At 57.0% G+C, this 13489-nt stretch overlaps 1 protein-coding gene across 3 annotated transcripts in view; it reads left to right on the top strand.

The window, feature by feature from the left end:
• Positions 1-65: 65 nt before the first annotated feature.
• ASXL2 (ASXL transcriptional regulator 2) overlaps positions 66-13489 on the top strand; it is a 104745-nt gene continuing 91321 nt past the window's right edge. Inside the window, exons 1-2 of one of the 3 annotated variants that reach the window (XM_082047684.1) lie at positions 66-299; positions 10939-11066. Coding sequence is in view for 1 of the 3 variants with exons in the window: in XM_082047683.1 (XP_081903809.1) it covers positions 243-299 (57 nt within the window). In the remaining 2 variants the exon portion in view is untranslated. The remainder of the gene's footprint in view (positions 300-10938; positions 11067-13489) is intronic. The other 2 variants (XM_082047683.1, XM_082047685.1) reach the window with 2 other exon arrangements.

Here is a 13489-nt window from a genome sequence, read left to right as displayed (position 1 = left end):
CGCTCGGCCCCGCCCCCCGGCTGCCCCGTACAGTAGGTGGAGTCACGCGGGCGGGGTCACATGACCGAGGCCCTTTACAGTGGGTCCCAATATGGCAGCGGCGGCGGGTGCTGGGGCCGTGGCGCTCCGGGCCGCCCGCGCTTAGGGCCGCTCCCGGCTCCCGTCCGCTGCCCGCCGCGCTCCGCCGGGCGGGAGGAGCTCCCAGGGTACCCCGGAGTCAGCTGCGCCCCGTCGCGTCCGACATGAGGGAGAAGGGCCGCAGGAAGAAGGGCAGGACCTGGGCAGAGGCCGCCCGGACGGTACGTGGGGCCTGCGGCCGCGGGGGGTGAGGGCCTGCGGGCCGCGCTGCGGGCCGGCCGGGCTCGTCCTGCGGGGGCGGCCGCTGCCCGGCCCTGCCGAGAGCCCCGGTGGCGGTGGGGGGGCCGGGGCGGCCTCGGGCTCCGGCTGCGTGCGGGGCAGCCCGGGGGAGCTGCCCGGGCCGTGCTGCCCCGGGCTCCGGGCGCCGCTCTGCCCGGCGCCGGCCGCTCTGCCCGCGCTGACCTGCTCTCCAGTGCTTCATGTTTGCAGGCACAAATTTATACGGAAATGTTAGTGGGGGAGGGGTTATCTCTTCGTATTTACAAAATGCCGTGATTAATGAGTTGATGAGGATGTAAGTAATTTTAGCGAACAAGCCATGTGCACAAGGGAGTTTTATTTTGGTTTTAGTATTCTCTGTCTGTCAGTGTCTTTCATGCAGCAGAACTTGTTGCAGTGGGACCTGCTGGGCTGCATCGGGTCAGGCAGTGAGTTGCAAACCCTGATAGGAGACTTTTTATCTTCTAGTTTACCTGACAGTCTTTGTTATTATAGTGCATCTGAGATGGACTTAACCGCAGTTTCCGTGTGGGGCAGGCACGCTGGGGACTGGACAAAGGGGAAGTTGGCTGGTGGGATGTGTGAGAGAGGAAACGGCACAAGGGCAGCGTGCAGGAGCTGGACAGAGCGTTGAGCTGCGGGAGCGCAGCACGCGCCGCCGAGATCGCTGCATTTCCAGTGCAGGTTCTCATCTGCCTAGGGGAGAGGGGAGGAGTTCAGGTTCCACCATCAGCATTCTGAAAGAGGTATCTGTTAAAACAAGACTTGAAACGCCTGGCTGGGAAGCAAATGTAAATAGGCATCTGCAGCTGAGACTTGCAAGCACTATTTTCATAAATAGGAACTTATTTGGGCCTCGTATTTACAGTTTGAAAGGTATCGAAACAGCCGCCCTTCTTTCTTGAGCTATGATGCAGTTAGCTGCTTTAAGAATGCAAGATGCCATCCTACAGGTGGACACTTGGATTTTTCTGCGTGTGTTTTTGTGTATCTTTTTTGAAACAATTTGTTTGGAAAGAAGAGTGGCAGAATCTCCAGTGCAGGGTGTAAGTGCTGGTCATCCACTGATCCCTTCCAGAAGCCACTTAAAGGCTAAAACATGTATTTAGAGAAGCTGCACTGAAAACTATCAAAACTGAAGGTTGCGTGTTACCCTGGGTTGCATACCTGGATTCGTGGCAGAGGCAGCCAGAACTGGGAAAAGATGAGTAAACGCTTGCCAAAACCTCAGTTTTGGCAAATATTTCTGTATTCAGCGGGAATGCTAAAATATTCTGGTTAAACTCCAGCTCCAGCCTTCAAAAGTTTCCCCGCATTTTTGGTTTGAAATAACGTCTTTTGGTTCTTGTCCTAGCATGTGTGCTCCTCTTGGCTTCCCAGCTGCCGGGGGCTGGAGTTTGTAGGGTGCCTTATGAAACTGTGGTAAGAGACGTGGCAGCTCTCGGGTGCCCTGTTCTGCTGCTCCTGGAAGGTGACATAAAACTGGAGGAAAGCTTCCATTTGACCTGCGGCAGAGTGCTGCATCTCTGCGCCCTGTTGTGCTCACCCTTGGAGCTCCGAGCTGGCCGTGGGGTGAGCCCCGGTGGTCCCAGCTCAGCGTGGGGCTGCAGGGCAGGGCTTGGGGTGCTGGGCTTTGACAGCCCCTGGCTGTTGGTCCTGAACAGCAGCACAAGGTGGTCACAGCTAATGTTTCAGTGGTGACTGTGTCCCCCCTTTGCCTCCTTGCTCGGTCACCTCACCGCTGGTGCCATTGGGTAGCGCAGGGAACTAAACCAGCAAAAAACCATCATCATGATGGTGCTGATCTGGCTTCACCCCATTTAGTCTTCCTAAGCGGGCTGGGTGTCCTCTGGTACGAGGGAGGTGGTGGGAATGTGGGGCAGGGAGAGCACCGGGTTCCACTTAAACTAGCTTCATCTGTTGTAGCGGTCGGGGCTGAGCTGGAGCAGGGCGGCGAGCGGCGGGAGCCCGGCCTTCCTGCCTGGGGGAGGACCCGGGGTGTGCGGGCGAGCGGGTTCGGTGGGACGCGAGCTGTGCTCCGTTTGGATGTACGGGACCGTTCACCGGAGCGCAACTGCGGTGTGAAGGAAGGAAAGGGTGCCCCGGGCGGGCAGCGCCTTCGGGGAGGAAGTCACTGTTGATAAACAACCTTCTTCTTATTTCCTGGCTCATTCAGTCAATTTGCAGCTGCAGTTGACTGTTAACTTGTGACTTTTCTTGGGACAGTGGCTGGGTGTCCCTGCAGTTAAAGTAAAAACTTCATTAGGAAGCTGATACTATATAGTGCACAAGCTGAAGAAAATAGTACACAATTTAAAGATATTAATAACTACACTGTGTATGTCTCGAGCCTGGAGCGCACTCTTTCGATCCAGTGGTGGGACAGCCCAACTGCAGACACACAGCGAGGAGCAGTGTGTCTAAAGGAAAGAGGTGGTTTGTCTCTTCAGCTGAGGACTAGAACACGCAGGTCGCATCTGTGCTGGTGAACTCCGCTTTCAGGGCCTGTTTCCTGGCCCCCAGGCCGGCTGACAGCGTTGTGCGTATCCGCAGGGCTGCCCCTCCGTCCCCCGCGCTGGGCGGCTGCGGCAGGCCGGGCTGTGCCTGGGCTGCACCCCAGACCCGCTCTGGGCTCTGTTTGTGATCCGGGCAGCGCGTCTGTGCCGGGACCTTGCACCGAGCTCGGGTGGGGGCGGCCGGGCTGTGCGGGGCCTGCTCGGCGTCCCGGTGACCGAGAACTGCAGCTGATGCCTGTCAGGCTGGTGCAGGCAGAGGAGAACAAATATTCAGTGGTACTTGCTTTGGTCTATTTGGGTGTTATCATTATAGTATCTGCTCAAGGGAGACCTTACTGCAACCTTTCTAGACTTAAAAGGGGCCAAGAAGAAAGATGGGGACAGACTTTTGAGCAGGGCCTGTTGTGACAGGACAAGGGGTGATGGTTTAAACTAAAGGAGGGAGATTCAGGCCGGACATGATGCAGAAATTGTTTGTGCTGAGGGTGGTGAGAGTCTGGCCCAGGTTCCCAGAGAGGTGGTGGCTGAACCATCCCTGGAGACATCCCAGGCCAGGCTGGACGGGGCTCTGAGCAGCCTGAGCTGGTGCAGATGTCCCTGCTATGGCAGGGGGACTGGGAAGGGCCCTTCAACCCAAACAGTCTGAAAACTGATACAGTGGCTGTGGCTGAAGGGGACAGTGCCACGTTGCGTGTGGCAATGGGACTTTGGTTGTGCCACAGAGAAGTTCTGTGCTGTGTTTCACTGCTCAGGCCTCGCAGTTGCTGCTCTTCCTCTTGCTTATTTAACACAGTCCTTGTGGTGCAGCTTTCCAGGCTGGTGAGGGGCCAGCGCCCAGCAGATGTCTCGTGTGTCACCCCTGCTCTGCCCGGCGCTGGAGAGCGGGCTGCTGTGCCGCGGTGGGTCCTGCTCAGACCCAGGCAAGAAGTCCCGTTGCTGGACAGGAGCCACAAGCAGGCTGTCTCTGTGCTTTGTTTGCCTGGAGGAAAGCCTGCGAGCTCATGTGCCAAGTTTGAAGAAATTTGGTGTTTGTTTTCCATGGGAAGTCCCCGTGTGTGACCTGACAAAACCCTTTTCCTCTGTGCAGCCTCCGAGCGCTGAGGCGCTGGGGCCGGGCCCTGCAAATGCTCCCTGGCCGGGCCATCCAGGGACACAGAATGCAGCTTTTTACAGCGCGGGGCTGCCCTGTGGGCTGGGTCACGCTGGCGGCAGGTGGAACCGGTGTGAGAGCAGGCGGAGACCCGACCGTGCGGTGCTGGGCATCTCCGGGGGCTGGTGGCCAAGGGCGAGCCCTGCTGTGATGCTGGGAGCTCCTGCGCAGCTCTCGCAGTGTGAACTCGGCTTCTCTCGTGCTGTCGGGGTTTTTTGCGTCACTTGTGTCAGCTGAAGCATTAAAAGGAAAAGACGGGCCGTCCCTGAAGCCGGCAGCACAGAACATGCCGTCTGATCGGGTGTTCGCCTGCCTGTCTGCTGTGTCAAACAGAAGACGATGTCGTGAGGTCAAAAGGCAAAATCAAGTAGGAAGCTTATTTGTTTGGTAAACAAATGGTGTGTTCTGCAAGGTGACGTTGTGGGGACCGTGCTGTTCAGAGGGCGCAGTTGGCTGCGGTGGCGGGTGAGGTGGCGGGGGTGTCCCTGCTGGCTGTTCGAGGAGCGTGGCTGGAAGGATCCGAACTGTAGGAGCTGTCCACCTGTCCACAAGTACCAGAGTCCGTTTGCTCACCTGTAGCTACAGACTCGAAAATCTGTGGATTCCAAGACTGCTGCAAAAATCCGCATGAATTGAGAAGGTTCTGTAAAACGTGAAGCTGTGGGGCTGATCAGCCCGGTAGACGATGCTGCTGTTTGTTACTGCTGTGCTGTTCCAAGCGCCCAGCTACAGCTCTGTGGTGTGCGGGCTGGAGGAGCTGAGCGCTGTGTGCCCCAGGTTGGTTTTTGAGAGGAGCCGTGTTTGGTGTCACTGGTACGGAGTACAGGCGGTGTCCGTGTTTGGTGTCACTGGTACGGAGTACAGGCGGTGTCCGTGTTTGGTGTCACTGGTACGGAGTACAGGCGGTGTCCGTGTTTGGTGTCACTGGTACGGAGTACAGGCGGTGTCCGTGTTTGGTGTCACTGGTACGGAGTACGGGCGGTGTCCGTGTTTGGTGTCACTGGTACGGAGTACGGGCGGTGTCCGTGTTTGGTGTCACTGGTACGGAGTACGGGCGGTGTCCGTGTTTGGTGTCACTGGTACGGAGTATGGGCGGTGTCCGTGTTTGGTGTCACTGGTACGGAGTACGGGCGGTGTCCGTGTTTGGTGTCACTGGTACGGAGTACGGGCGGTGTCCGTGTTTGGTGTCACTGGTACGGAGTACGGGCGGTGTCCGTGTTTGGTGTCACTGGTACGGAGTACAGGCGGTGTCCGTGTTTGGTGTCACTGGTACGGAGTACAGGCAGTGTCCGTGTTTGGTGTCACTGGTACGGAGTACGGGCGGTGTCCGAGGCGGGTTTGCTTCACCAGCCCTCAGGGGTCCCGGCGCTCCATCGGAGGAGATCTGGGGGCGATGTGGAGCACGGCAGGTGCCTCCTGGTGCACCTGGGAACTGGCTTTTCCATTGCAGCGCGGTACTGAGCAAGGTGGCGCCGGGGGAGCAAAGTGATTAACTGAACCTTGGCACAGATTTGTCACGCGTTGATAGAGAACTGCAGTTTTCTTCGCTGCTTACCCATACGTGTCTCCTATTGACCGCAGCACTTGGATGCATTTTTCTTGCATCTTTTCATTTTTATTGTTTTTCAGGATTTAAAGTCAGAGCTCACATGTGGAGAGCAACTGCTGCTTTGGCCCAGTGCTGGTGGTACCTTTGATATCCACTCTTCTGGATACTAAAACTTCTAGTGAACTGAAAGTTGCTTTAAACTCATCTTGGTAATCTGTAAGAGGGAACTAGAGGCTTTAAAAATTGTGTTTAATATGGAAATAGAATTTTGAAAGAATGAGGTAGGGGAGTAGTCTGCTATAGCTGCAGAAGCAAACTGGCAGACCACAGAATCTGCCCTTCTAATGCCAGTAATCCAATTATTTGCCTGCCATTTAAAAAACCTGATTTCCAAGCCATAGCCTGTGTTCCTGGGAGCAGCTTAAACCTCTTAAAGGCGTCAAAATCCGGGTGGGTTATTGCACGTGCAGGTACCTCCTGCGTGGGGCCATGTCCTGCTCACCCTGCGCGGGGCTCAGCAGCCTGGGCTGGTGCCCGGTCAGGGGCTGGCGCTGCAAGGCTGGACCACGTGGCCTTCGTTTAGTAGTAGTAGTACAGCTTGAGTTTGCTAAGGCTGAGGTTGGGTCTTGTAACAATTTCTTCCCCAAAGGGCTGTGGGGCATTGAACAGGCTGCCCAGGGCAGTGCTGGAGTCACCAGCCCTGGAGGGCTGGACAGACGGACATGAGGTTCTCAGGACATGGGGCAGGGACAGGGCTGGGTTATGGATGGACTCCATGATCTTGAAGGTCTCTTCCAACCCAAATGATTCTGTGATTCTAACCATTTTTCAGAGACACTGGAGGGGACAGAGCCCAGGGAACGGCAGCAGATGTGCCAGGGGGGTCAGTGGGATGTGAGGAAAAGGTTCTTCCCCAGAGGTGCTGGACACTGAACAGGCTCCCAGGGAGGGGTCACGGCCCAACCTGACAGTGTTCAACAAGAGACTGGACACCGTCCTCAGCCACACGGGGTGACCTGTGGGGTGTCCTGTGCAGGGACAGGAGCTGGACTCCATGATCCCGTGGGTCCCTCCAGCTCAGGACATTCTGTGGTTCTGTGGCTGGTTCGAGGGGGCTGCAGTCCGTGTGTCCCAGAGCGCCGGTGCTGTTCTTATTTAAAAGAAATGCAGTTTAGATATTAATTTTATTACAGAGCTTAGATATACTTTTCTTTGGAGTCTCTTGCTAACCTTATTTTAGCACAGAAGGATTTAAAGGTGTCATGCAAACTTCCTTGAGCGAGCTGGTCTCTAAAGCTGCAAAAGCATTGAAATGGCTCTTGTGCAAAAGCTGTGGTCTCCTTCGGGCAGCTGAGACGCGCAGGTGTGCCGCCGGCTCTTCAGTGCTTGTTGAGCGATGCTTTTCCAAGGGAGAAGGTTTGAGAACGAAAGCTGGTTTTGTTTCCTGGATGTGGTCTTTGCAGCATCTGCAGAAGGTTGTTAAAACGAAGCAAACCATTGGGTAGTAACCAGCACATCGTCTGGCGTCCTACAGAAATGAACCATCTTTTACTAAAATGTAGTTGGATTCTGTGTATCGTGCAAACTTTTTCTACAAGAAGGGGGAAATTCAAATACTTTGTGTTTAAAACCCGTGCCTTACCATCTGCGTTTTTGTGCACCAAGTGCTGTTTGCTTTAGCGAGGAGCAGGGACTGATAAAATCACCCGGGGTGGTGAGGAGGAGTCAGTCTCGGTGCTGTGGCTGCTGCGGGGCTTTGCTTTGAGGTCACAGAATCACAGAACCGTTTTGGTTGGAAAAGCCCCTCAAGAACGTGGAGTCCAACCATAACCCAGCCCTGCCCCATGTCCTGAGAACCTCATGTCCGTCTGTCCAGCCCTCCAGGGCTGGTGACTCCAGCACTGCCCTGGGCAGCCTGTTCCAATGCCCCACAGCCCTTTGGGGAAGAAATTGTTCCCACATCCAACCTCCCCTGGGCAACTTGAGGCCGTTTCCTCTGCTCCTGGCGCTTGTTCCTGGGGAGCAGAGCCCGACCCCCCTGGCTCCAAGCTCCTTTCAGGCAGCTCAGAGATCAGAAGGTCTCCCCTCAGCTCCTGTTCTCCAGCTGAACCCCCCAGGTCCCTCAGCCGCTCCATCACACTTGTGCTCCAGCCCCTCACCAGCTCCGGTCCCTTCTCTCCACTCGCTCCAGCACCTCAAGGCCTCTCGTGGTGTGAGGAGCCCAGAACTGCCCCAGGATTGGCGGTTTGGCCTCCCCAGGTCCCAGCACAGGGTGCTCGGGGTGTGCTCTGGGCTGGAAGCTGCTCCTGTGGCTTCACCCATAGGGATCCCGTTGCCTTCTCCAGTGGCTGCTCCGGAATGGGACCTGAGGCACCTGCAGATGCGTTAGAGCCGGCAGACTGGGCGCCCTCCCGGTCAGAGGTAAAACTACACTTCCACAGATGTGAGAGGTGGGTGTTATCACCCAAATACACCAATGCTGGATGAACATCATCCCGTGGCATCTCGGATCAGTCCTGTGTGTGCATCTGTTCCCTACAGTGCATGTTAAAATACACCAGAAGGGGATGTTTCTGGGGGTGTGTGTGTTTTCTTTCTCCTCATGATGGTCAGGTTTTGTGCTGATGGGGTCAGCTTAAACTGTTTGGAGGAGTAAAAATAGGGGGCCAAGAAGAGCCAAGACATTTGGTCTAATTTTCCCTGTGTCTTTGCTGTGACCAGCTGGGGGGACTCGCACAGCTCTGCTCTGAGTTCCCGTGTCTGCTGTGACCAGCTGGGGGGACTCGCACAGCTCTGCTCTGAGTTCCCTTGTCTGCTGTGACCAGCTGGGGGGACTCGCACAGCTCTGCTCTGAGTTCCCTTGTCTGCTGTGACCAGCTGGGGGGACTCGCACAGCTCTGCTCTGAGTTCCCTGGGTCTGCTGTAACCAGCTGGGGGGACTCGCACAGCTCTGCTCTGAGTTCCCGTGTCTGCTGTGACCAGCTGGGGGGACTCGCACAGCTCTGCTCTGAGTTCGTGTCCTGAACGAGGCAGCTTCCGCAGGACGTATTGAAAATACTTTTCATTGTTACCGAGTAGATTTTCACATAAATGTGAAAAACTGGATAATCATGCCGATTGCTTATGTTCTGTAGATGCTACAGAGCGCCGCTTCATGAAGTGAAGCAGTGTTGCTGTTGTGGAGGTGAGTACAGCGGAAAATGTGGAGGACTAAGCGTAGCACTTGCCGGCCGTGGCAGTCAGGTTGTACTTGGGCAGCAGGAGCGGGCTCCAGCGCCGCTGCGGTGGGCGCTGAGCGCGGAAGCCGAGGCCGCAGGTGCCCGTCGGGAGGGGCTGCGAGCTGCGGAACGTGCTCTTGCAGGACGCTGGGGTGCGGGAGACCCTGTGCGGGTCACCCAACACCGCAAACCCCTCGGGTTTTGAGTCCTGAGCAGCTCCCGGGGTGCTGGGGTGTGGAAGCTCTGCTGTGGCCCCATGTGGACTGGGATTTCAGTGCTTAGTCCAACTTCAGGCCACTAGAACAGTTTCCTGCTTTTCTGTGTGAACAAAAGGTTTTCCTGGTTCCTGAAGAACCGGCCAACACGATCCCAAGTTGGTTCTTTGCTGTCCACAGAGGACTGTGGTGACTGGGGAAAGCTCCTGGTGAGGGGGAACGTGTCCCGTCACCTCCAGAGCAGTGGGGACACCGGCTGGTCCTCCTCAGCTGGGCCCTCGGGAACGTGTATCAGTATCTTTTAGATACTGAAATGTAGTTTCATGTTGTAATAGGTAAGCGTTGACTCTTTGCAGGTGTCTATGGTGTGGCTATAAATATGCATGAGGAACTTCCTCAGTCTCAGATTAGCGTGGGTTTATTTGCCTGGTTCAGACCAAGTCTGTGCCTGTAGACTCTGCAGCTTCAGGACGCGTGCATGAAACTATTCACCCAGCTAGGTTACGGGCTTGGGTGAGTTTTGTTTAAATCCGAGAGATATATATTTTAAATTACTGAAGTATACGTGTGTAAGTGAGTAGCAGCAGGGTTAGGATGTGTCTGATGCTGCGCCGCGAGCGCAAACCCGCCTCACGTACGGACAATATTGCGATCGTATGGGGTTCTGCAGCAGTTCCAGACAAAACATCCAAAGGACTCCTTGCTTAAAGGCATTTGTGTTCGCTCCAGGCCCAACCGATGTGACGTGTGGTCACGTCAGCCAGGACGCGCTCCTGACGTCACCGCAGCGATGCAGCTTGGGCAGGAATGGAGCCGCCGGGCTTCTCCCTTTGGGGCAGGTTCCGGCTTTATTCTCAAGAGCACAGAACACTTGCATCCCACGGCCGGTAGCTGGCTGCTCTGGGGAAGCTGTTGGCAGAGGCTTTGCGATGGGAGACGCTGTCTTTCCTTCTGGTAACGGCACCGCCCCGCGGGGGGCTGAGCGCACTGCGGTGCTGCCGGCTCTGGGCTCGGAACTGCTCACATCGCTTCATACACGTGTCCCTGTTCTGACAAGTCCTTGCATTCTGCTGGCAAGAATTCTTTCTTCCCCACTTTTTTATGTGGAGAAATTGGAATTTGTTCTTAAACTTATTACGAGACGCAGCGATAAACATGATCTCTTAGGCTTCCAGTTTAGCTGTTCGGAAGCTTTTCCTGAGCTTGGTCTATACTCTGCCCCAATACACGTGTGCAGCCTAAACAGAGCTCAGCAAGTCATGGGCAGGAGAACCCGCAGAGCAGGGGCTGCGCCGATCTGCTTCCCTTCCTCCTTTAAAATTACCTGCGGTCTTGTTCGGTATCGGTGTGCAGCTGGAAATGCTGCGCTGGAGGTTTGCTTTGTCTCTATGGAATGCGGCCGTAGCTCTTCTGGCGGTCAGCAAACAGCTGCTTCTGCACTTAGTGGTGGGAAGGAAAGGGCAGGTGTTTGCCCTCCCGAGCGTGCTGTGGCTGCACGGGCCGGGCTGATCCCGCTCTCCCCAGCCCTGCTGCCCTGGCACAGCCAGCGTTTGTTTCGTGGCACTGCCATAATGGCGCTTAAATTGTCTTTCAGCAGCCAGTGGGCAGGAAAAAAAGAAACTGTTTTGGTGTGGGTTGTGTGAATGACCCTCTAGAATAGGGAGGTTTGGAGGTTTCAGCGCTGAGGTGGTGATCTCTGTTCTCAAGCCGTGGTGTGTGTTAATACGTTAAAACCCGCATCTCATGTTTGAAGTCTTTCCGAGGCAGCTGCAGGTCTCCAGGGTCTGTCCCCTCACCTCCTCGCAGCCGATTCCATTGGAACGCGCAAATCCCAGTTCTTGTTTGAAGGCTGAACACCAGAGCTCAGAAAACGGCAAAGAGAGTTGTCTCCTCTCAGCAGTCCTGTTCCAATAACGGATTTGTTCTCAATCAGGAAGACTTTTGCTCGCGTCTGAACTCGGATGGTTTTTCTTCCACTGAATAAGCCTCTGTTTTGGAGAGGCAGCGGAAGTGAAGAACACCCGCATCCTTGCGTTTGGCCTCCTGGCTCTGGGCTGCAAGGTGAGTGAACGTGAAAGCCGAGCGGCACGGGCAGAGCCCCGGAACGCTTCCATGTTTCACCTGCTGAGCCCTGCCGGCCGTCTTTGACCTGCCGGCTCCTCGGGAGCTGTGTGCAGCCCCGCGTGTCCCAGGCCTCAAAGGAAGGACGGAGCAGAAAGGTTTCGTCTGTGCTCTGCAAACCGAGAGCGCGGAGCAGGCTGGTCGTTCCAGGCCGTGCTCACCATGAGCTCGTCGACTCTCACGTCACGAGCACCCAGGTTCTGCTGCTCAGGGTCCGAGCAGCCGCCGTGGCTTTGGCTCCCAGCGAGCGCCTCGCGTTGAAACGCGGCCTGAGAACGTGTGTCGGGGTGAACCGTGATCTGTGTTCAACCCCGATGCAGCGAGCGGTGCCGGCTGGAGGAGCGCGGTGTCCTGGGCGCGGGTTGACCGAGCGGTGCTGGCTGGAGGAGCGCGGCGTCCTGGGCGCGGGTTGACCGAGCGGTGCCGGCTGGAGAAGCGCGGCGTCCTGGGCGTGGGTTGACCGAGCGGTGCCGGCTGGAGGAGCGCGGTGTCCTGGGCGCGGGTTGACCGAGCGGTGCCGGCTGGAGAAGCGCGGTGTCCTGGGCGCGGGTTGAGCGACCCCCGGGCTGCTCCGTGGCGCTGGACGGCCATGCGTGTGCCGCGTGCTGTCGGGAGCGCGCGTTCCTCGCTTTGCTCCCTGCAGGTGCCTGTTCTGCGGTGCTGGGGGTGCTTGCCAGCCCAGCGCTGGTCTGGGAGCCGTGCCAGCTGCTGCCAGATGTGGGCTGTGCGCTGTGTCAGCTCTGCCGCCCCACCCGCCTCGCCGCTGCCGCAGTGTGTGAGGCTGCTTGGCAGACTCGGTCGTTAAACCGTGCTGGGCGGGCTTTTTCTTTCTAGCATGGTTTTTAGCTCGGATGAGGTCCCTGCTGTCGCTGAGCCCTTTGCCAGCCCGCGGGGGGAAGGGAGATGTGCCAAGGGGCAGGACCAGCGCCCAGCGTCGGCTCGGACCCCTCACCCCCCAGGGTCTGGGGTTTTAATGGGACGTCCAGGTGTTGGAGACAAACGTGTTTTCTTGGCAGCGAGGGAAGTAAAATAACTTGCCTAAGCTCAGTAGCTGGTTGTGTTGGCTTTAACACGCCCATGCTCTTGTCTACGGACCCCGAACGCTCCTGGCAGGCCGGGTCTGCCGCCTGCTTTAGGAGCTGGGCTGGGCTCAGCAGGGCGGCTCTGGGGCCTGGTGATCTCGGAGGCGTTGCTGTTGTGCCGCTGGGCGTGGGTTCTGGCCGGTCCGCTCTCCAGCTGCCTTGCTGTTCGTTTTGGGGCTGGGAAGGGGCGCCCCCAGCCCGCACCCCTCGCTGCCGAACGCGGGCGCCAGGCACGGCTCAGCTCGGTGGTGTCGGTTCCACAAATACTCATTGGGAGCTTAAGGCCGTTTCTGTTTGAAAAAGCATGTATGTGCGAACATGAGAACTCTGTAGTGTTTTACATGGGAATCCTGAACTGCGGTGCGGTTTGGGGCAGCCGGAATCAACCAGGAGCAGTCCAGCAAGTCTTGCTTAGTGATGGTCGCTTGCTAATTGCGGCCTTCTCGTTTCCCTCGGATTGCTCCTGTGAGACTCCTCAGCCCTCTCATCTCTTGAGAGGGAATGCTGAGGGGTGCGCTTGGGGGTTTTGGTGTGTGTCTGTGGGTTTTCGTTTTGGTTTGTTGTTTGAAAGGCTGCTGTTAGTCCCCATGGACCGCTGCCCAGCCCCTCCCGAAGGCAGGATTGCTGAGGGCCCTCCCGGGGGCTGTTCTGCTCCGAACGGGGGGCTGTCAGCGCTCCATGCAGAGCCCGAGTTGGCGGGTAGGGGTGTCCGCTTTGTTTTCCCGCTCTGGACATGCGGCTCCTCGGGTGGTCGGGCTGGGGTCCTGCGGCAGCTGCCCCGCGGCTGTGGGCGCTGCCCCCCGCGGCTGTGGGCGCTGCCCCCCGCGGCTGGCCGCGCTGCCCAGCTCGGCTTGCGGGGCGGGCACCTCGTCCGGCCTTGGGCGTGCTCGTCACCAACCCAGACACGAACCCTCGCAACGGACCGTTCCAGATACAGCCCGCTTTGGAGGCAGGTTTCTGGTGGCGTGGAGTTGTCCGTTCCTTCTTGACCTCGTTTCTGGTTAAAGCCTTGACCAGCATTTGGCTAATTGGATGAGCAGAAAAGACGTTGCAATTTAGGTCAGGTCTTTCAGCTCCCCCTTCTCTCCTCGCGCTGCTGCCGGAGTCAGATGGTGGTGTGTGTTCTGCTTCTGTAGCATGGGCAGAAAGGGAATTTCACATACACTTTAAAATTGATTTTTGATTTATTTCAATAGCTGGCCCACTTGTGTGTAAGAGTTTGCGTGGCACACGGATTCTTTCTTGCTGAGGAGTGTGTAAGGCAGTTTGCACCGTTGCTGG

This window comes from Streptopelia decaocto, assembly GCF_964273445.1.
Source record: "Streptopelia decaocto genome assembly, chromosome: 3".
Classification (NCBI taxonomy): Eukaryota; Metazoa; Chordata; class Aves; order Columbiformes; family Columbidae; genus Streptopelia; species Streptopelia decaocto.
The sequence above is the reverse complement of the archived record's forward strand: the minus strand, read 5'-3'. Positions and strand labels throughout refer to the sequence as shown.